The sequence below is a fragment of the Dasypus novemcinctus genome, chromosome 19, assembly GCF_030445035.2.
Source record: "Dasypus novemcinctus isolate mDasNov1 chromosome 19, mDasNov1.1.hap2, whole genome shotgun sequence".
In the NCBI taxonomy this organism is placed as follows: domain Eukaryota; kingdom Metazoa; phylum Chordata; class Mammalia; order Cingulata; family Dasypodidae; genus Dasypus; species Dasypus novemcinctus.
Window position 1 is genome coordinate 70,201,880 of NC_080691.1, and position 21,027 is coordinate 70,222,906.

At 37.8% G+C, this 21,027-nt stretch overlaps 1 protein-coding gene across 1 annotated transcript; it reads left to right on the plus strand.

The window, feature by feature from the left end:
• Window positions 1–15,772: 15,772 nt before the first annotated feature.
• LOC101416186 (olfactory receptor 7E178-like) lies at window positions 15,773–19,360 on the plus strand. The gene is made up of 2 exons (XM_058281052.1): window positions 15,773–15,778; window positions 18,281–19,360. The coding sequence occupies exons 1-2, from the start codon at window positions 15,773–15,775 to the stop codon at window positions 19,358–19,360; spliced, it is 1,086 nt and encodes a 361-aa protein (XP_058137035.1).
• The last annotated feature ends 1,667 nt before the right edge of the window (window positions 19,361–21,027 follow it).

Sequence of the window (21,027 nt, forward strand, 5' to 3'; positions counted from 1 at the left end):
CATTGTCTTAGAAGTACTTGCTCGAGCACAAAAAGGCATTCAAATTGGAAAGGAAGAAGTCAAAATTTCATTATTTGCAGATGACATGATCCTATACATAGAAAACCTGCGAGGTCTACAACAAAGCTTCTAGAACTCATAAATGAGTTTAGTAAAGTTGCAGGTTGTAAGATCAATGCGCAAAAATCAGTAGCATTTCTGTACACCAATAATGAGCAAGATCAGGAGGAAATCAAGAAACAAATACCATTCACAATAGTAAATTAAAAAATCAAATATTTAGGAATAAATTTAACTAAAGATGTAAAAAACTTATACACTGAGAACTATACAAGACTGTTCAAGGAAATCAAAGAAGACCTAAATAAATGGAAGAATATTCCCTGCTCATGGATAGGAAGACTAAATATTATTAAGATGTCTATCCTGCCAAAACTGATGTACACATTCAATGCAATCCCTATAAAAATCAACACAGCTTTCATAAGGAACTAGAAAAACTAACTATGAAAATTATTTGGAAAGTAAAGAGGCCCTGAATAGCCAAAGACATATTGAAAAAGAAAAATGAAATTGAAGGAATCACACTACCTCACTTCAAAACATACTACAAAGCTACAGTAGTGAAAACAGTAAGGGATTGACATAGGGAGAGACACACAGACAAATGGAACTGAATTGAGAGTTCTGATACAGATCCTCATATATATAGTCATATAACATTCGATAAAGCCACCAAACCCTCTCAACTGGGAGAGAATGGCCTATTCAACAAATGGTGCCTGGAGAACTGGATATCCATATGTAGAAAATGAAAGAGGATTACCATCTCACACCTTATACAAAGATCAACTCAAGATGGATCAAAGACCTAAATATAAGAGCCAAGACCATAAGGACCTTGGAAAGCAGTGTAGGGAAACATCTACAAGACTTTGTAATAGGAAATCGCTTCATGAACATCACACCAAAACACGAACAGCAAAAGAACAAATAGATAAATAAGACTTCCTCAAAATTAAAGCCTTCTGCACAGACATTTCTCCAAAGAAGAAATACAAATGGCAAAAAAGCACATGAAAAAATGCTCCAGATCTTTAGCTATCAGGGAAATGCAAATCAAAACTACGATAATATACCATCTTACTCCCATAAGATTGGCAGCTATGAAAAAACAGTATAATACAAATGCTGGAGAGGATGTGGAGAAATGGGAACACTTATCCACTCCTGGTGGGAATGCAAAAGGATACAACCATTCTGGAGGACAGTTTGGTGGTTTCTCAAAAAACTAACCATAGATTTGCCATATGACCCAGCAATACCACTGCTGGGTATATACCCAGCAGAACTGAAAACAAGGACACAAATCAATATATGCACACCAATGTTCATAGCAGCATTGTTCCCTATCGCCAAAAGTTGGCATCAACCCAAATGTGCATCAACAGATGAATGGATCAATAAAATGTGGTATATACACACAATGGAATACTACTCAGCTTTAAGAACAAATACACTACAAACACACGTGACAACATGGATGAATCTTGAGAACCTTATGTTGAGTGAAACAACCCAGGCATTGAAGGACAAATACTACATGACCTCAATGATTATAAAATAAGCAAGCTGCCTCAGAGAGCTAGAGACTGGAAGATAGGCTTACAGGAAATCGGGGGTAGAGGAAGGATATAAGCTGACATCTACATGGGTGAAATCTATGATAAGCTGGAGGTAAGTATGTGTACAAGGTAGGGATAAAATGGGATCATAGGGTTACCTTTGGGTGGGGCTTTGCAGGTTTGAGGGGGGCTAGGGATGGGCAGATGGGTAATATTGCCCAAGAAATTGGGGGGGGGGCAACATACGAACATAGGAGATTGTCAGGTGTTGGTTGAGAGTATAATGCTGAGAAAACCTTTTCAAAATATAACTAGGAAAGTTACCTGTTTAAGATACTCAAAGGGGATCATCTGACGCAGGGCAGACTCCTAGGGAATATCTGAATGCTCATTTTGCCAGAGTGGGTTATACCATTGGATAGAGACCCGTATAATGAGAGTGAAGGTAGACCCACATCCTGGGGTGGACTAATGCCATCAAATAGAGGGAACTGTATCTCTCAAGAGAAAGGGTGTCTCCCAGGGCTTTAGGGCCATTGAGCAAGTCAAGGCCTCAACACTGTTGCAAGTATGTCTGAACATGGCTCCTCAAGAAATGAAGATTGACTGTCACTGTGGGCCCCAACGGGAGAGGGAAATAGATATTGAACAGTTGGAACCAAAGTAACTGTGATGGCAAAAGAATTGTTTCACAAGAGTCCACAATGTTGAATATAAAACATGTAATATTACACCAAAAACATATAGGGCATGATAGACTAAGAAAGTAAACCATAATGGAAAACATAGGATACCTAAAAAATTTAGAAAACTGTATAGTCTAAAGTATAAACCACAATGTAAACACAAATGTTACCTTGTTTGAAAGCTATTGTCTCAATATCTGTACATCAGTTTCAGTAAATATGATATGAATAAGTTAAAAGATTATCGCTGTGGAAGGGAAAGGTTTTATAATGGATATGTGGGAGTACTGTATATTGTATATATGAATTACTGTGATCTAAGATTCTTGTGAAGAGAAGCTCAATAATTAGGAAAAAAGAAAAGAAAAAGATAGGATGTAGAATTTTTCCAAATCAATATGTGTTCTATATCTAGCCTTTAAACTCACCGCTATATTCCATTTTACTATTAAGGGAACCTGACATTATATTGGGCTTCACTTTTCAGGAAGTTTTGGATCACAGAGTGGTTCAACAGTGGCAGCGGAGGAACACTGGTATGGGATGTTATTGACAGGGGACCTATGGTTGACAGGGAGTTATACAGGGCATGTGTCCAGGGTGCATGGAAATGTTTCGATATACTCATAGTGAAAACAATTAAAAACAACAGCTGGGGGGGTACTGGGTTCCTGGCTGGGGGGGGGGGGGGGGCTCTGTCGTGGTCCCTAGGGGAGCAGCGACAGTCCCTCAGGTGCAACAGCAAGGACCAGGAAGGAATGAGGGTCCAACAGTGAGCCCCTGATACTAAAGACTATGCTTGTGAGCCTATAGACCTGAAATAAGAACAAGGCCTAGAGCAGCACTGTGCCTAAGAGTTCCCTCCTGACAGCCTCCTTGTTACTCAAACGTGGCCAGTCTCGAAGCCAAAATCAGCATGTAAATGCAATGCCTTCCCCCCAGCGTGGGACATGGCACCCCGCGATGAGCCTCCCTGGCACTGAGGGATCATTACCAAGTACCAGCTGATGACATAACTAGAAAATGACCTTGAATTAAAGGTTCAACACGGACCAGCAGAATATCCCTGTCTACATATAATAACAGGAGTTAAAAATGCTGTTTGACCTAAAGTAAGGGGGAAATGGAAAGGACAAATGAGTTTATATGGCTATGAGTCTCTAAAAAAGAGTCTGAAGGTTGTCAGAAGGATTGCCCTTATGCACACCTGAGCAGAGTCTCAGAGACAGATAAAGTAGATTCAACCCCAGGTATAGATTCTTTTGAGGGCTAAAGAGACCCACAGTTTCTATGGTCATGGCAGATGGAGTTCACTGCCATGTCAGTTGTCCCTTCTTTGGAGCTGGTGTTTCTGCATGATGGAGCTGGACACAGATGGGATCTCTTTTCACAAGCCTTTCATGCTACTTTACTGGAATTGTAGTTGGTGCTGGGGTTGAAGATACATCTAGGGGATTTGAATCTCTGGACTGACAATATGATAGCCAAGCCCTGAACCTCAACAGACTTCACCTCCTACACTCTGGTTTATTGGACTTATCCCACTCAGCTAACATGGAGTTGAAGAATGTCAACCACCACACCATGGAGCCTAGAGTGCCTACAACTGAAAGCAGGAGGATTGCATCCAGTATCCATGTGGAATCTTAAGTCCCCTATTGACATAGATGTGGCATGGACATAACCAAGTCAAGGTCCACAGGAAGGAGGAATACAGTAAGGATTAGAGTGGACTTACTGATATTCTATTCATGAACTATTGTGGTTAATAATCGAGAAAATGTGGCATTGGTATGGAAAAAGTGGCCATGGTGGCTGCTGGGTGCAGGGAATGGGAGGAAGAGATGAGATGTTCAGGCATTTTCAGGACTTGGATTTGTCCTGTGTGGTGCTGCAGGGACAATTGCCGGACCTTGTATGTCCTCCCATGACCCACTGGATGGAACATGGGAGAGTGTGGGCTATGGTGTGGACCACTGGCCATGGGGTGCAGCGATGCCCAGAGATGTATTCACCAGATGCAATGGATGTGTCATGATGATGGCGGAGAGTGTTACTGTGGGGGCAGTGGTGGGGTGGGGGCGGTGGGGGTGAATGTGGACCTCATATTTTTTGAATGTAATATTTTTTTAAAAATGAATAAATAAAATAAAATTTTAAAAAAAATGAGTGAGAATTTAAAATATTCACCGATATACACAAACTGAGAGAAAGTGTCAACAATAGACTTGCTCTACAAGGATTATTAACAGGAGTTTTGCAGGATGAAAGGAAAAGACCAGAGAGGTTGACTTGGAGTAGTGTGCAGAAATGAAGATTATCAGTAAGGGTATTTGAAAGGATAAATAAGAAATCCAATACTACTGTATCCTCAATAAACAACTCCACTTTTTATTTCATTTTTTAAGAGGAACATTTATTCAGAGTCATGATCAGAGTCATGACCATTTATTCAGAATCATTTATTCAGAACATTTATTCAGAGTCATGTTACATTTAACAATCAACAACACAGGTGGGGAAAAAACTACATTAAAAGCTTTTTTTGGAATGCTTTACACGTCCCACATTAAAGAAAGAACCTATTTTAAAATTAGTCAAAAATAGTGTCATGATTTTTTGACCATACAGCTAAGTATTGTCTAAAACATGTCTTCTTTGTGTGACTTAGGCCACACCACCAGTTTGCTTGGCTGAGTTCACAAATTTATTGTAATCTGTACCTTCTCTGTCACGGCTCTTGCTCTCTTCTCCTGCTAAACTTTGTTTGCTTGCAGTAATTAAAACCTCTATTACTGTGGTAGCTACTGCTGCTGCTGGAGCTGCCATAGCCGCATTGGTTTTGTGGTTAGTGGAAGTATTGGCCTTTACCCCCCATAAGGGCTGAGCTTCTGCCTCCAAAGTTTTCTCCCTTCATGGATCCAAAATTTGAAGAATGATTGTTGCAATTGCCAAAATCATTGTGTAGCTGCTGCCACCTCGAAAATTGCTTCCATCATTACTAAAAACATTACCACCATATCCACAACCACCTTGGCTGCAACCAAAGCCATGATGACCACTGAACTTCCCTTCACAGCCAAAGTTATTCCCACCAAAGCCACCTCCACAAGCACCACTGAAGTTCCTGCAACCACGTCAAACTCTGGATGAGGCAAGGCCATCTCTTGCCTAGACAGGACTTTCCTTATCTCAGAGTTGGGGCCTTTCACAGTATGGTATTTCTGAAAGACAATCTTATCCAGAGAGTCAGGGTCTTCAAAGGATACAAAAGCAAAGCCATTTTCTTGACACTGTCTTGGTCTGTCATGATTTCAATTACTTCAGTTTTCCTATACTGTTCAATATAATCTCGTAGGTGATGCTTTTCAATGTCTTCTTCAATACCACCAACAAAGATTTTTTCCACAGTTAGGCAGGCATCTGGTCTTTGAGAGTGTTTTCTTGAGACAGCCCTCTTTGGTCCCAAAACTCTTCCATCCTGTGTACCCTTGCATTCGTGTCTGCATCCACTTCCTCTGTAGTGGCATAGTCAACAAACTCAAAGCCTCTGGAGCACTTGGTATTGGATCTCTCATTACCACACAATCCATGAGTGTTCCCTTTTACTCAAAATGGCTCCACAGACTGTTATCAGTTGGTTGAAAGCTTAATCCTCTGATGAAGAGCCTCCACAGTTGTTCAGTCACTTTAGGAGTCTCTATATGATGGCAATGGGAAGAATGAATTTGATGTTTCCTCAATGGTGTCCATGGAAGAAAGGAGTATGATAGCAATCCTACCTCCCTTTAACTCTTACAAGAGTCAGAAAGCAACTGAACAAGAAAAGGTTTATTTCCTGAATATGGGCATTTAAATATTTGGAAATGTATAGTGGTGATTGTAGCCCATTACTGTGAGCCCAATTTAACAGCACTGAATTGCACTTGTGAACGTGCATGAAAGGGGAAATTTTGGGTTTTGTATGTGACTAGAAGGTAAATTAGAAGACATAAACATGGGGAACCCTTTTGTGGAACATAAACTGTTTAATAGTGCAAACATAAGAATATTTTTTCTTGAATTATAGCAAATGTATGAAAATATTACAAAGTGTTAATAATAAGGTAATATATACAGCTAATGTAATTTATGACCTATAATTAAGTAGCATTTTACTATTCTTTCATCAAACTATAAAAGAGGTCCCACACTAATGCAAATTGTCAACAATAAGGGAGTATATGAGAACATTGTATATCTACATGACATTTCTATAAACCTATATTTTCTCAAATTACAAAACCATTACAATTTTTAAAGTTACACTAAGCAAAAGAAACCAGAAACAAAGCACATGTTCTATGATTCAATTTATATAAATAAATACAAATATAAATAAATGTATGGATATGAAATTAGATAAACAGTTATGTGGCACTGGGGAAGAATAGAGGCATTAAGAAGCTACGAGTCTCTAAAAAAGAGTCTGGAGGCTGTCAGAAGGATTGCCCTTATGCACAACTGAGCAGAGTCTAAGAGACAGATAATATAGATACAACCCCCAGGTATTGGTTCCTTTGAGGGCTAAAGAGGCCCATGGGTGCTATGGTCATGGCAGATGGGGTTAACTGCCATGTCAGATGGCCCTTCTTTGGAGCTGGTGTTTATGCGTGATGAATCTGGACTCAGATGGGATCTCTCTTCATAAGACTTTCATGCTACTGTGCTGGAGTTGTAGTTGGTGTTGGGGTTTAAGATATATTTAGGGGATCTGAATCTCTGGACTGACAATGTGATAGCCAGGTCCTGAGCCTCAACAGACTCCAGCACCTACAATCTGATTTATTGGACTCACCTCACTCAGCTAAGATGGAGTTGAAGAAGGACAACCACCACACCATGGAGCCTAGACTGCCTACAACTGAAAGCGGGAGGATTGCATCCAGTATCCATGTGGAATCTGAGTCTCCTCTTGACATAGAGGTGCAATGGACACAACCAATCCAATGTCCACAGAGAAAAGGTGGCATTGGAGTGGGAAAAGTGGACATGGTGGCTAACGGGTATGGGGAATGGCAGGAAGAGACGAGATGTGGAGGTGTCTTAGGGACTTGGAGCTGCCCTGGATGGTGCTTCAGGGGCAATCACCGGACATTGTAAATCCTCACAGGGCCCACTGGATGGAATGTGGGAGAGTATGGGCCATGATGTGGACCATTAACCATGAGGTGCAGAGATGCCCAGAGATGTACTTACCAAATGCAATGGATGTGTCATGATGATGGGAATGAGTGTTGCTGTGGGGGGAGTGGTGGGATGGGGGTGGTGGGGTTGAAGGGGTCCTCATATATATTTTTTTAATGTAATATTTTTACAAAATCAATTTTTAAAAAATTTTTAAAAAAAGAAAGAAATATAGTTACATACTATATAAAAACAAATAAATAAATAAATAAAACATAAATTAGATAATGATCACCAGAGTACTTGTAAAACTGTAAGGTGCTATTTAAATATAAGTTGTTATTATTCAGCTGGAAAAAGTGGCAGAAACTTGGCCTAGTGACTTTAGTGTCCTGGGGCTTTAGTATTTTATATCATGCCTTCAGAACATGGTTATTAATAATTAGTAGTTATGAGACATTTTGAAGTACTTTGAAACAGTAGTGAGCTATATTTGAATGTAGCAATAAAATGACATAAAAATTAAAAAAAAAAGTGACTGCTAAGTGGTTGTGATGTTTCTTTTTGGAGTAATGAAAATGTTCTAAAATTGACTGATGATGAATGCACAACTCTGTTATTTTTTTATTATCTTTTTTTGTCTTTATTTTTTTAATGTTACATTAAAAAAATATGAGGTCCCCATACACCCCTCACCCCCCTGACCCCACTGCTCCCCCCATAATAACAACTTCCTTGATCATCATGAAACAGTCATTGCATTTGGTGAATACATCTCTGAGCACCGCTGCATCTCATGGTCAGTGGTCAACATCATAGCCCACACTCTCCCACAGTCCATCCAGTGGGCCATGGGAGGACATACAATGTCTGGTAACTGTCCCTGCAGCACCACCCAGGGCAACTCCAAGTCCCAAAAATGCCCCCACATCTCATCTCTTCCTCCCATTCCCTACCCCCAGCAGCCACCATGACCACTTTCTCCACACCAATGCCACATTTTCTTTGATTACTAATCACAATAGTTAATGGACAGAATATCAGTAAGTCCACTCTAATCCATACTCTATTCCTCCATCCTGTGGACCTTAGAATGGTTGTGTCCACTCCACACCTATATCAAGAGAGGGCTTAGATTCCACATGGATGCTGGACACAATTCTCCTGCTTTCAGGCACTCTTGGCTCCCTGGTGTGGTGGTTGACCTTCTTCACTTCCATGTTAGCTGAATGGAGTAAGTCCAATAAACTAGAGTGTAGGAGTTGCAAGTCTGTTGAGGCTCAGGGCCTGGCTATCACATGGTCAGTCCAGAGATTCAAGTGCCCTGGGTATACATTAAACCCCAGCAAAACTACAGTTCCAGTAAAAGTAACAGGAGAGACTTGTGGACAAAGATCACATCTAAGTTCAGCTCCATCACATAGAAACACAAACTCTAAAGTAGGGCCAACTGACATGGCACTGAACTCCATCTGCCATGACCATAGAACCTGTGGGTCTCTGTAGCCCTCAGAAGAACCAATACCTGGGGTTGTATCTACTTTATCTGTCTCTGGAACTCTGAACTCTGCTCAGGTGTGCATAAGGGTAACCCCTCTGATAATGTCCCGGCTCTTTTTGGATACTCATAGCCATATAAACTCCTTTGTCCTTTCCATTTCCCCCTTTTATTCAAGTCAAAAAGCATTTTTAACTCCTGGTATTATATGTAGACTGAGATATTCTGCTGGTCCAAGTTGATCCTTTTATTCAAGGTCATTTTCTAGTTGCATCATCAGCTGGTACTTGGAGGTAATCCCTCAGCACCAGGGAGACTCATCCCCGGGAGTCAGTGAAGGTATACCCACATCTTGGGGAGGACTATCTCTCAAGAGAAATGGTGGCTCCCAGTGCATTAGGGCAGTTGAGTATCTCAAGCCCTCAGCACTGTTGCTAGTATCTCTGAACATGGCCCTTCAAGCAATGAAGATTAACTGTCACTGTGGGCCCTAAGGGGAGGGGGAAATAAGTATTGAATAGATGGAACCAATGTAACTGTGTGGGCAATAGAAATGTTACACAAGAGTACTCAAGGATGGATATAAGACATGTAAAATTACACCAAAAATATATAGGGGCTGAAAGGCTAAAATGTAAATCATAATGTAAAACATAAGATTACTAAAAATTTAGAAAATTGTATAGTCTAAAATATAAACCACAATGTAAACCCAAATGTTACCTTGCTTGAGAGCTATTGTCTCAATATCTATACACCAGTTTCAGTAAATATAATATGAATATGTAAAAATATTATTGCTGTGGAAGGGCAAAGGATTTTATGTTGGATATGTGGGAGTATTGTATATTGTATATATGAATTACTGTGATCTAAAACATTTGTGAAGATAAGCTTAATTGATTAGGGGAAAAAAGAAAAAGATATGATATAGACACTAAGGAAAAGACGGAATTAGTTGCCTTGCCAATTTGCATACAGGGCAACACTTATTGCAGTGATGGAAGGCAAAACATCAAAAAGAAAGCTTTTGCATTTTTTAATTTTTTGATACCCCAATTTATTTTTACCTTAATTTTTCTAAATTAATATATATTCTATATCTAACTTTTAAACTCATCACTATATTCCATTTTACTATTTTTGGAACCTGGATATATATTGGGCTTCACTTTTGAAGAAGTTTTGGATCACAGAGAGTTTCAACAATGGCAGGGGAGGAATACTGTTGTGGGATGTTATTGGCAGGGGACACATGGTTGGCAGGATTTCTCCAGGGCATATACCCAGGGTACATAAAAAAGTTTGGATATTTTCATAGTGGTTACAATTAAAAACAACAACTGAGGGAGTGCTGAGTTCCTAGCCAGGGGAGCTCTATTATAGTCCCTAAAGGAACAGCAACAATTTCCCAAGTGCAACGGCAAAGACCAACTCTGTTATTTTAATAAAAGACATTGACAGTACACTTTGGATGGACTGTGTGGTGTGTGAATATATTTCAATAAAACTGTGTTTAAAAAGTCAATAGTGAGAATCAACAAAACCAAAATGGTTCTTTGAAATGATCAGTAAAATCAACAAATACTTAACTATCTTGACAAAGAAATACAGAGACTGGATGTAAATAGCTAAATTTGAAATGAGAGTACAGGAATTGCTACCAATCCCTCAGAAAAAAAAATTTAAGATTATAAAAGTATTTTTAAGGAATTATACACTAAAAAAAGCAAGCTGTCCTGATGAATTGGCCAAATTCTTAGAAACACACAAGCTGCCTACACTGATATAGAATATCTCAACAGAATAATAACGAGGAAAAAATTAAATCTGCCATCAAAAACATCCAACAAAGGAAAACCTATGTCCAGGTGTCTTTACTGGTTAATTTTTTCCAAACAGTCCAAGAAGGATTAACATCAGTCCTGCTCAAACAATTCAAAAAATTGAAGCGGGAGGAACAGTTCCCAACAATTCCTAATCCTAACAGGTCAGAATCCTGTTAAAAACCAAAACTAAAGAAAGATAACACAAGAAATGAAAATTACAGATCAATTTTACCCTCATGAAATAGGAAAAAATGAAATAAATAGTAAAAAACAAAAAAATATAAATCAAAAAAATACTAGCAAACTAGTAACAACATTTCATTAAAACAATTATATACAATGAATAAGTCAGGTTTATCCCAAGCTGCAAAGGTGGTTTAGTGTAAGGAAATCAATTAATATAATACACCACATTAATAGAATTTTTAAAAACCCACAGCCCTCTGAATTGACACAGATAAGGCATATGAAGAAAATCTAGCACAGTTCTTCATAAAACACTCAGAGAACTAGGAATAGAAAAAATAGCCATAATTTTAAAGAGGGCATATATGAAAAATCAGCAAATTACTTCATTTTCAATGGTGAAACGCCAAAATCATTCGACCTAACGTTAGGAAAAAGAAAGGGATGTCAATTGTCACTACTGTTATTCAACATGTACTTTAACTGTGATCCAGAACAATTAGGCCAGGAAAAGAAATTAAAAGCATCCAAATAAGAAAGGAAGAAGTAAAACATTCCCTCATTTCAGATGTCATGTTCCTATGTGTAGAAAACCCTGAAAAAAACAAAACAAAACAAAGCTAATACAACTAATAACAAATTCAGCAAAGTAAAAGAGGTGAGGTATAGAAAAACAATCAAAAATCATTAGGCTACCGACGACCAAATCATGGAAAATGTGAAGCCAAAATTAAGGGGAAAATCCATTCATTATAACAATATATCTAGGAATATAATTAACCAAGATATAAAGGACTAAAATATGAGAAGTACAAAATATTAATGAAAGAAATTAAAGACCTAAATCATGTAAGAATGATCTATGTCTATGGATTGGCTGGCTAAATATTGCTATGTTGTCAAATCTTCCCAAAGTTATTTACAGATTCAATGCAATCCTAATCAAAATCCAGCAGCTTTTTTTGCAGGAACCAAAAGCCAATCATCAAATTTTATTTGGACAGGAGTTGCCAAAATTGTCTTGAAAAGGAAGATCAAATTTAGAGGTCTCACTTTTCCCAATTTTAAGCCTACAGTCATGAAAACAGCATAGTCACAAGGACTAAAATACAGACCCATGGAACTGAATTTGGAGAAAGAAGCTTTTATATTTATAGCCAGTTGTTTTCTGACAACCCAGAAAAGCACAGTTAAATGGGGGAAACTAGTCTCTTTAATATATGGTGTTGTGCAAACTGGATATTCACATACACAAGAATTAAGGTGGATCCCTATACCTTCTGCTATATAAAAAATTACCACAAAATGGATCAAAGACCTAAATATCTTCCAAAATATTCAAAAATATAAACGTCCTAGAAGAAAGCATAGGGAAATAGCTTCAGGATCTTGTGTTAGGCCATAGTTTATTAGATATTACCACAAAAGCATAAGCAACAAAAGAAAGAAAATGAATAAATGATCATCAATCGTAAAACTCGCGTGCATTTCAGACTTTATCAGAAAGTAAAAGACAACTTACAGAATGGGAGAAAATATATGAAAAATTATTTCTGATAGAAGTATAATATACAGAATATGTAACCAACTCCTATAACACAGCAACAAAAAGATAAGCAATCAAACTTTTAAAATGGACAAAACTTGAATAAAAATTTCTACAAATGTCCTGTAAGGACATAAATAGATACAGAACTTAATTAGCCATTAAGAAAATGCAAACCAAAACCACAATGAGATGGGATTTCACACCCACTAAAATTGATACAACTAAAAAGCAAAATGGAAAATAACATATGTTGGTGAGGATGTCCAAAAATAAGAACCTTCATACATCACTGGAAGGAATGTAAAATGTTGGAACCAATGAGAAAACGGTCTCTCCATTCCTCAGACAGTTAAATACTTAATTACGGAAATGGACTTTGGCCCAGTGGTTAGGGCTTCCGTCTACCACATGGGAGGCCCGCGGTTTAAGCCCAGGGCCTCCTCGACCCGTGTGGAGCAGGCCCATGCGCAGTGCTGATGCGCGCAAGGAGTGCCGTGCCACACAGGAGTGTCCCCCGCGTAGGGGAGCCCCACGCGCAAGGAGTGGACCCATAGTGAGAGCCGCCCAGTGTGAAGGAGGGAGCAGCCTGCCGAGGAATGGCGCCACCCACACTTTCCGTGCCGCTGACGACAACAGAAGCGGACAAAGAAATAAGACGCAGCAAAAAGACACAGAAAATAGACAACCGGGGGAGGGGAATTAAATAAATAAAAATAAATCTTAAAAAAAAAAAAAAAACTTAATTACCATATGACTCAGTAGTACAACTTCAAAGAATATGCACAAAATTATTGAAAGTATGAACTGTAACACTGATATTCATAAAGACATTATTCACAATTACCAAATAGTGGAAGGAACCTGTTTTATTCAGAGTTCTCTAGGGAAAAAGAACCAAAATGATATGGGCAAGTCCAAATTCTGCAGGGCAGGCCACAAGATGGGAACGCCAATGAAGGTTTTTTTACCGAATCTGAACTATACATGGCAATTCTTTTTTCTGACTGCTGAAATAATCACTTCTTTTAAAGCCTTCAATTAACTGGATGAGATGTCTCTCACTATTGAAAGCAAGGGAGGAGTAACTTGATTTTAGATGTAACCAGCCATAGCTGCAATTAACTTTCTGATGATTTAAGTCCACAAAATATCCTCACAGTAACTATAATGTTGAGAAAACTCTTTAGATAATATAATAAGAAAGGGTTACTGGTGCAAGGTGTTTGATGGGGAGGGGGGTATCTGGCACAGGGTACACCTGGGGCAGGCTTCTAGGGATTGTATGGGTGCTCATCTTGTCATAGTGTGTTGTATCAGTGGGTGGAGAAACATACAATGAGCAGGATGGTATTTACTCACATCATGGGGAGGCCTAATATTCTCAAACAAGTTGCCTTGTGTCTAGCAACTGAAACTTAAGTGGAAAAGTAAATGTTATTTATAAATACAATGGAATTTCATTCAGCCAAAAAAATCATGAAGCTCTAAGTATTACAACGTTGATGAACCTTGAAGGCATCCTGTTTGGTGATATAAGCCATGGAAAAATATTGTAGGTACTCATAAATATGATATAATTAGAATACACCAATTCATATTCAGAAACCAGAATACAGGTTATTTGGTAGAAGGGTTCTGTTTGGGGTGATGGAAATACTTTGGTAATCTATGGTGGTGATGGAAGCACCACACTGTTAATGTAATTAACAATATTGAATTGTATATTTGAAAGGGATATTTTAGGTTGCACACATGTTAACACAACAATTTTTTTTCAAAAGCATACACTGTCCAATAAAAACTTTGAAGCCTGAGGTAAACTATAGATTATAGTTAATAGTTTAGAAGTTATAATCAGAATTGTCCTAAATTATATTGCAAGGACAGATACAGGACATTATATAGCTTGTCATAACTTATAAAAATGTGCGAGAGAGAGTATAAACTACAATGTAAACTATAATCCATGTTTTTTTTCCAAAATGTGTTCATCAATTTTAACAAATATACCACACTAATGAAATATGTTGTTAATGTGGAAAGATATGGGAGGACTAGGGATCAGGGCATATGAGAATCCCCAAATTTTTTTATGTAACATTTGTGTGAACTAACTATGTTTAAAAAAATAAAAGGTATACTGAGAAATAATAATCATAATAATAATAATAATAATAATAGGATACCATATGAGATCCTGTATTTTATGCAGGATTATTCTGTGAACACAAAATTTCTATAATAAAGAAAAAAAAAAAAACAAATGAAAAACACATTACACTCTGTGAAATAAGACACATAAGGACAAATACTGCATGGTTTCACTTTATGAAATACCTATAAATAGCAAATTCATGTAGACAGATATTAGAGGTTACCAGAGGCTGACAGGAGTGGGGAAGTGGGAGTGTTGGTTGGGGGTATAGGGTATTTATAAATTGGTTAATTTTATTATACAATACATTTTAAAAGTGGTACATTGATTCTTTATATTAGAAAAATTATTGCACATTTTATGCTAAAATCCCCATTAATTAAAATTAAAATTGAGAGATACAGCAGACTTTCAATACATTTCAATAAGGGCCCAGAACCTGTGAGGAAACTTCACTGTTCTCCTCCTGCTATGTTCATAATGAGGACATTAACAAGTCCTGAGAGAGGGATGACAGGGACCAATTTGTCTAATTACAACCTGTGAGAAATGAGCTCTCAAGATCATAAAACATAAAATATCCAGTTGAGACCTACAATCTTACAGATTGTGAGTCCTACTCAAGTATGCTCTCATTCGAGAGTCACTGTGTGCATAGGAAGGGCCATGCCTGACCACATCTTTCCTTCCAGGCTGGAGCACAAAGTCTTAACCTCCATCATTCACTTGGCAAAGAAGCAGCAATGCATCTCTAGACCTTGGTCATGCCTCAGGAATAACACAGCTCAGTCCAGTGGTTTGGAATAAAGATATTGGATGTAGTAGGGTATGTGGGACTTTGGTTTCCTTATCATTAGAACAAAGCAGAAGAGATAACCAAATATGAAGGTTTTGAAATGCAAACTTTCCGTTTAGACGCTTATGGAGTTTCTATTTTTGATATTTTTGAAATCCAGTAGGGATTTCATTGCTGCCATTCCTAGGCCTTCTTTCTCCACCACGGGTTCCAGCATGACAAAAATATCCTCCACCAGAACAGAGTCACTCTAAACTGTCTATTGTGCACTTCAAAATTATCATGAAGGTGAGAATTATGAAAATGAGAAGGAGAAGGATGAGAGATAATAAAATATCCTGAAGCATTACTGAAGGCTTTCTAGTGTGAGGCTCTGAGCTTGCTTTCTAACTTCTCTCCTTTCATCTGTGTAATCATGCCCGATACATGTGCAAATATGATTGCTACCTTATAGATGAGGAAAGGAGCATGTCATGTTTATTTAATATTTAACAAAGTCTGGTATAGAAAGGGGTGAAACTAGGTTTCAATATGGGTTTTGAGATTCCAGACACAAAGCACCTGGCCAGTATTCTCTCTTCACAATCCAACCTGGAATTTTATTTTGGTGAACTCTCCAGCCAGAGTGATGATAGAAATTATGAAGCCCTATTGGTCTTATTCCTCAGAGATTATACAGTGTGTGGTGTAACAGTGTGTAATTGACTATTGAAATGTTTTTCATGCCCCAGGCAATATGATGCATTAGTTAAATTAGATTTTAGAGAGACATAATACAAAATTTTGTACTAAACAAGAATGTTTTGGGGGAGATATGTAAAGGAGATGACAATTTAGGAAAATTTACAAGAAAATTCTTTATGGATACTTTAATTTTAAAACTATAGAAACATTATCAGGTAAGTGTACCAACAACAATCATTACAGTGGTTGTCTTAGACATAATTACAACTGAACAAAATAAAGCAGGGATAGGAAAAAAATCGAATGTTTCTGGCAACGTTTCTCTCTACCATATAAAGCAAATATTTTAAAGGTTTGCATTTTAAATTTAGGGCAAGGGTGTTAATGATAATAATAGATAAAATTAATGGAGCATTTAATACATTTGTGACATTTTTCTTTTTTTTTTATTGATTTTGTAAAAATATTACATTAAAAAAATATGAGGTCCCATTCAACCCTACCACTCCCACCCCACCACTCCCCCCCGCCAGCAACCCTCACTCCCATCATCATGACACATCCATTGCACCTGGTAAGTATATCTCTGGGCATCTCTGCACCCCATGGTCAATGGTCCACATCATGGCCCATACTCTCCCACATTCCATCCAGTGGGCCCTGGGAGGATTTACAATGTCCGGTGATTACCCCTGAAGCACCATCCAGGGCAACTCTAAGTCTCAAAGGCGCCTCCACCTCTCATCTCTTTCTGCCATTCCCCATACCCATCAGCCACCATGCATTTGTGACATTTTTCTAGGGCAATTATTCTTAACTTTAGAGGTGCTTAGATTAACAGTGGCCTCCAATGGAGAGATTCTGATTTTCTCGGTTCTGAACTAAAGCCTAGGCTTCACTATATCATAACACAACTAGGGTACTTATAAAGATGAATGAGGGAGAACCAGATGTAGCCCATTGGTTGAGCACCTGCTTTACATTATGAGGTCCCCAGTTCAATCCCCAGTAACTCCTTTAAAAAAGAAAAAGAAAAAAATTCAGCCAGAATAGTAAACACTTGAACTGAGAAGTATTCATATATTATTTTACTGAAAATCTTTCAAAAAATCTCTAGTGTAGGTTAAGTTATTATGTATAAATACCAAGTGTTTAAATAGACTTGCCTTTAGTATAGAATCCAGTTGTGTGATGCTAAATTTTTCTCACAATTTTGAAGCCTCAGGATGGACCAACAAACAATATTTTGGTTCAGACATCAAGACAGATGATATGCACACTGATGCACATGCACTCATACATGAAGAGGGTCTGGAAAGTTTATTTCCTGCTTAAATTGATTGTGTAGAGAAGTCAGAGACCTCATGATAAGACTTTGTTTTGCCTGGTTAAAATCTCTAGCTATACCAGTGGGGAAAGCACCCGTGTTTCTTATCACCGAAACCATATGTGGGATGGAATCAAAGTCAATGACAAGTCTTCAATGCTGTCAGGAGTCAAACATCCAAAAAATGGCATCAGACTGTTTATTACACAGTTCATCTAAGATATTAATAAATTGTCCAAGCAGGAGAATGCATTTCATTGCACTTTGTATGTCCTCTCATGGCCCACTGGTGGAATGTGGGAGAGTGTGGGCTATGATGTGGACCATTGACCATGAGGTGCTGCGGTGCTCAGAGATGTATTCACCAAATGCAATGAATGTCTCATGATGATGGAGGAGATTGTCGTTATGGGGGGAGGAGTGGGGCGAGGGGGTGGGGGGTATACGGGGACCTCATATTTTTTAAATATAATATTTTAAAAATAAATAAAGACAAAAAAATAAAATACATTTGACTGCTTCATAATGTCCTTTTAATAATTAGACCATTTTTCTTAAAAGCAGAAGAATATTTTTTATTATTTATGTTTATTCAATGGAGTAAATGGATATTTAACTGAATTCATGAATTTTTTTCAACTCCAAATCCTTGTTTACAGTATGTCCATAGTGGGTGCCTAAAATAAATTAAGCAATGAAAGGAGAATCTAAGAAGAATGCGATTGTATTAACTAAGAAGTATTGCTCAGGTACAGGTACTAGGGTGTATTTTCCTCAAGGGTAAATACTTTATACATGAATTACTTAATTTTGGAAAAAAGACACTGATTGATGCATGGTTATATAAATTTCCTTATAACAATTTCCTCTTTTCTTTCCAAAAATGCTTCTGCTTCACGGAATCACAGAACCTAACCAGTGTCTCAGAATTCATCCTCTTAGGGTTTTCAGCTGACCCTGAACTACAATCCTTCTTATTTGGGCTCTTTCTGTCCATGTACCTGGCCACCGTGCTGGGGAACCTACTCATCATGCTGACCATCAGCTCTGACTCCCACCTCCACACCCCCATGTACTTCTTCCTCTTCAACCTGTCCTTAGCAGACATTGGTTTCACCTCTACCACAGTCCCAAAGATGGTTATGGATATCCACACTCACCAAGGAGTCATCTCCTATACAGGTTGCCTGATTCAATTGTCCTTTTTTTACCTTTTTGGATGTTTGGAAAGTATGATTCTGACTGTGATGGCCTATGACAAGTTTGTGGCCATCTGTCACCCCCTCCACTATGCAGTTATCATGAATCCTCAGCGTTGTGCCCTGTTAGTTCTTCTGTCTTTTTTCATCAGCCTTTTGGACTCCCAGCTACATTGCTTAATGGTGTCACAACTAATATTCTGTTCAGAAGTGGAAATCCCTCATTTCTTCTGTGATCCTCCGCAACTCCTCAAACTTGCCTGTTCTGACACCTCCTCCAATAGGATTTTAATGTATTTTATTGGGGCCATCTTTGCTGGCTTTCCATTATCAGGGATTCTTTTCTCTTACACTCAAATTGTTTCCTCCATTCTGAAAGTCCCATCTTCAGGTAAGAATTTTAAAGCCTTTTCCACCTGTGGCTCTCATCTCTCAGTAGTTTGCTTATTTTATGGGACAGGCATGGGGGTGTACCTGAGTTCAGCTTACTCACAGTCATCTGGGAAGTATGCAGTGGCCTCAGTGATGTACACCATGGTCACCCCCATGCTGAATCCCTTCATTTATAGCCTGAGAAACAGGGACATCAAGTGGGCCTTTTGGAAAATCCTCAGGATGGCACCCCGTCTTTCTAAATGTGCCATCTTTTTAGTTTTGTAAGTAAGGAAAGAAAAACCAAACATCTGGAAGTTAAAATATGCCTCTTTGGTCACAGAATTTTTCATAGCAGTTCTTGTGCTTTTGCTTTCTTTTCATATCTCTTTCCTGAATATTGTCCCTTTGGTACATCTTTTAGGGTTTAAGGGAGCATAGCTGTGGAGTAGGGTATATTATATAAATTCAAGCACTTTTTTTTTCATTTTCAATCATATTTAAATGAAATCAATTTATGATTAAGTACATAATGTATACACATAGTGACAACCCACTAAATATAGTTATCTTCATTGTCATCATCTATTCTAAGGATCATTCAATTCAAATAAATTACTTGAACTTATAATATGTTTTAAACTGGATGCTGGATAAAGCATTGCAATTTAATCTTTACACAATTAGAGCAAAAACAGAATAAAGACAGGGGCTAAGTATAATTTGCTATTACTGAAAACTTCCACAGTGAGGGCAGTGATACATCCCACATCTACTTTCAAAATGATGAATATGTTACCCATTATCTCTTAAGAAAATGTCAAGATACCTTACCATCTTTATATCTAGAATTTTCCTCCATCCTTTGCACTATACCCCTATGTAAAACCCTAATAATGGCTGTAAGTAGCAATAATATGGTTTGTTTGCTTTTATTATTAGGATGATTCATCTAATTATATTTGCAAGAAAAATAGATATAGCATAATGGATGTATTTTTTATAAGTTCAATGAAGAAAACAGGGACAAAAATTGTGGGTCAAAATTACTCAACTGGATATTTTATATTTAACAAAAAGAAACTGTGTTAGCCTTTCTGTTTAATCAAGGATGCACACCATATGTGTGGAAATTATAAAATTCAGAAAGCAAACCTCTCATTTTACTGTATATTTTGCATTGAATTGTTTGTCCAAGTTTAGACATGTTTTTGGTCTTTGTTCACATTCTGGTGGACCTATTATAAATACAATCTCTTCTAAATGTAACTTCAATTAAGACTTGGCCCAACTGAATCAGACTGGGCTTCAATACAGATTACTCAAGTCCTTTAGAAGTAGAACGAAAGTCAGACAGAGGTAAAAGCAAGGGGAACAGCAAGAATCTGGAAGTGAATGAAGCCCAAAGAAAAGACATTGCCATGTTCAGTGACATTTGATGGAAAAGCCGAGAAAAGTCAAAGATTTCCAACAAGCAAGAAAATCTACACAAATAGAAGGAAAAATTCTAGCCTCCTGGTCTCGTGAATTCCAATTGTGAAGCTAAACCATTGTATTGTATGTAACTTAGCAGTTACAAAAATAAATTCTGTATGAACCCAAATATCTTTGGGTCTCCATAAGTCATTTTCTACATCAAGGCTGGCAGGAAATCAGAATGTATTCACAGTAACACCAGCATTCTAAAATGTCTCAGTGCATAGACTCTTTCCCTTTAATCCATTTGTACACAACTGCCATTAGGGCTTTTTTTCTCTAAAATGTAACTCTCCAACTTTTATCTGACTTTTATCTCATAAATGGTATTCTTTTCCCCATTTCACTTTTTTTTAAAGATTTATTTATTTTATTTCTTTCTCTCCCCTTACTCCCTCCCACCCCAGTTGTCTGTTCTCCATGTCTATTTGCTGCATATTCTTTGTCTGCTTCTGTTGTTGTCAGTGGCATGGGAATCT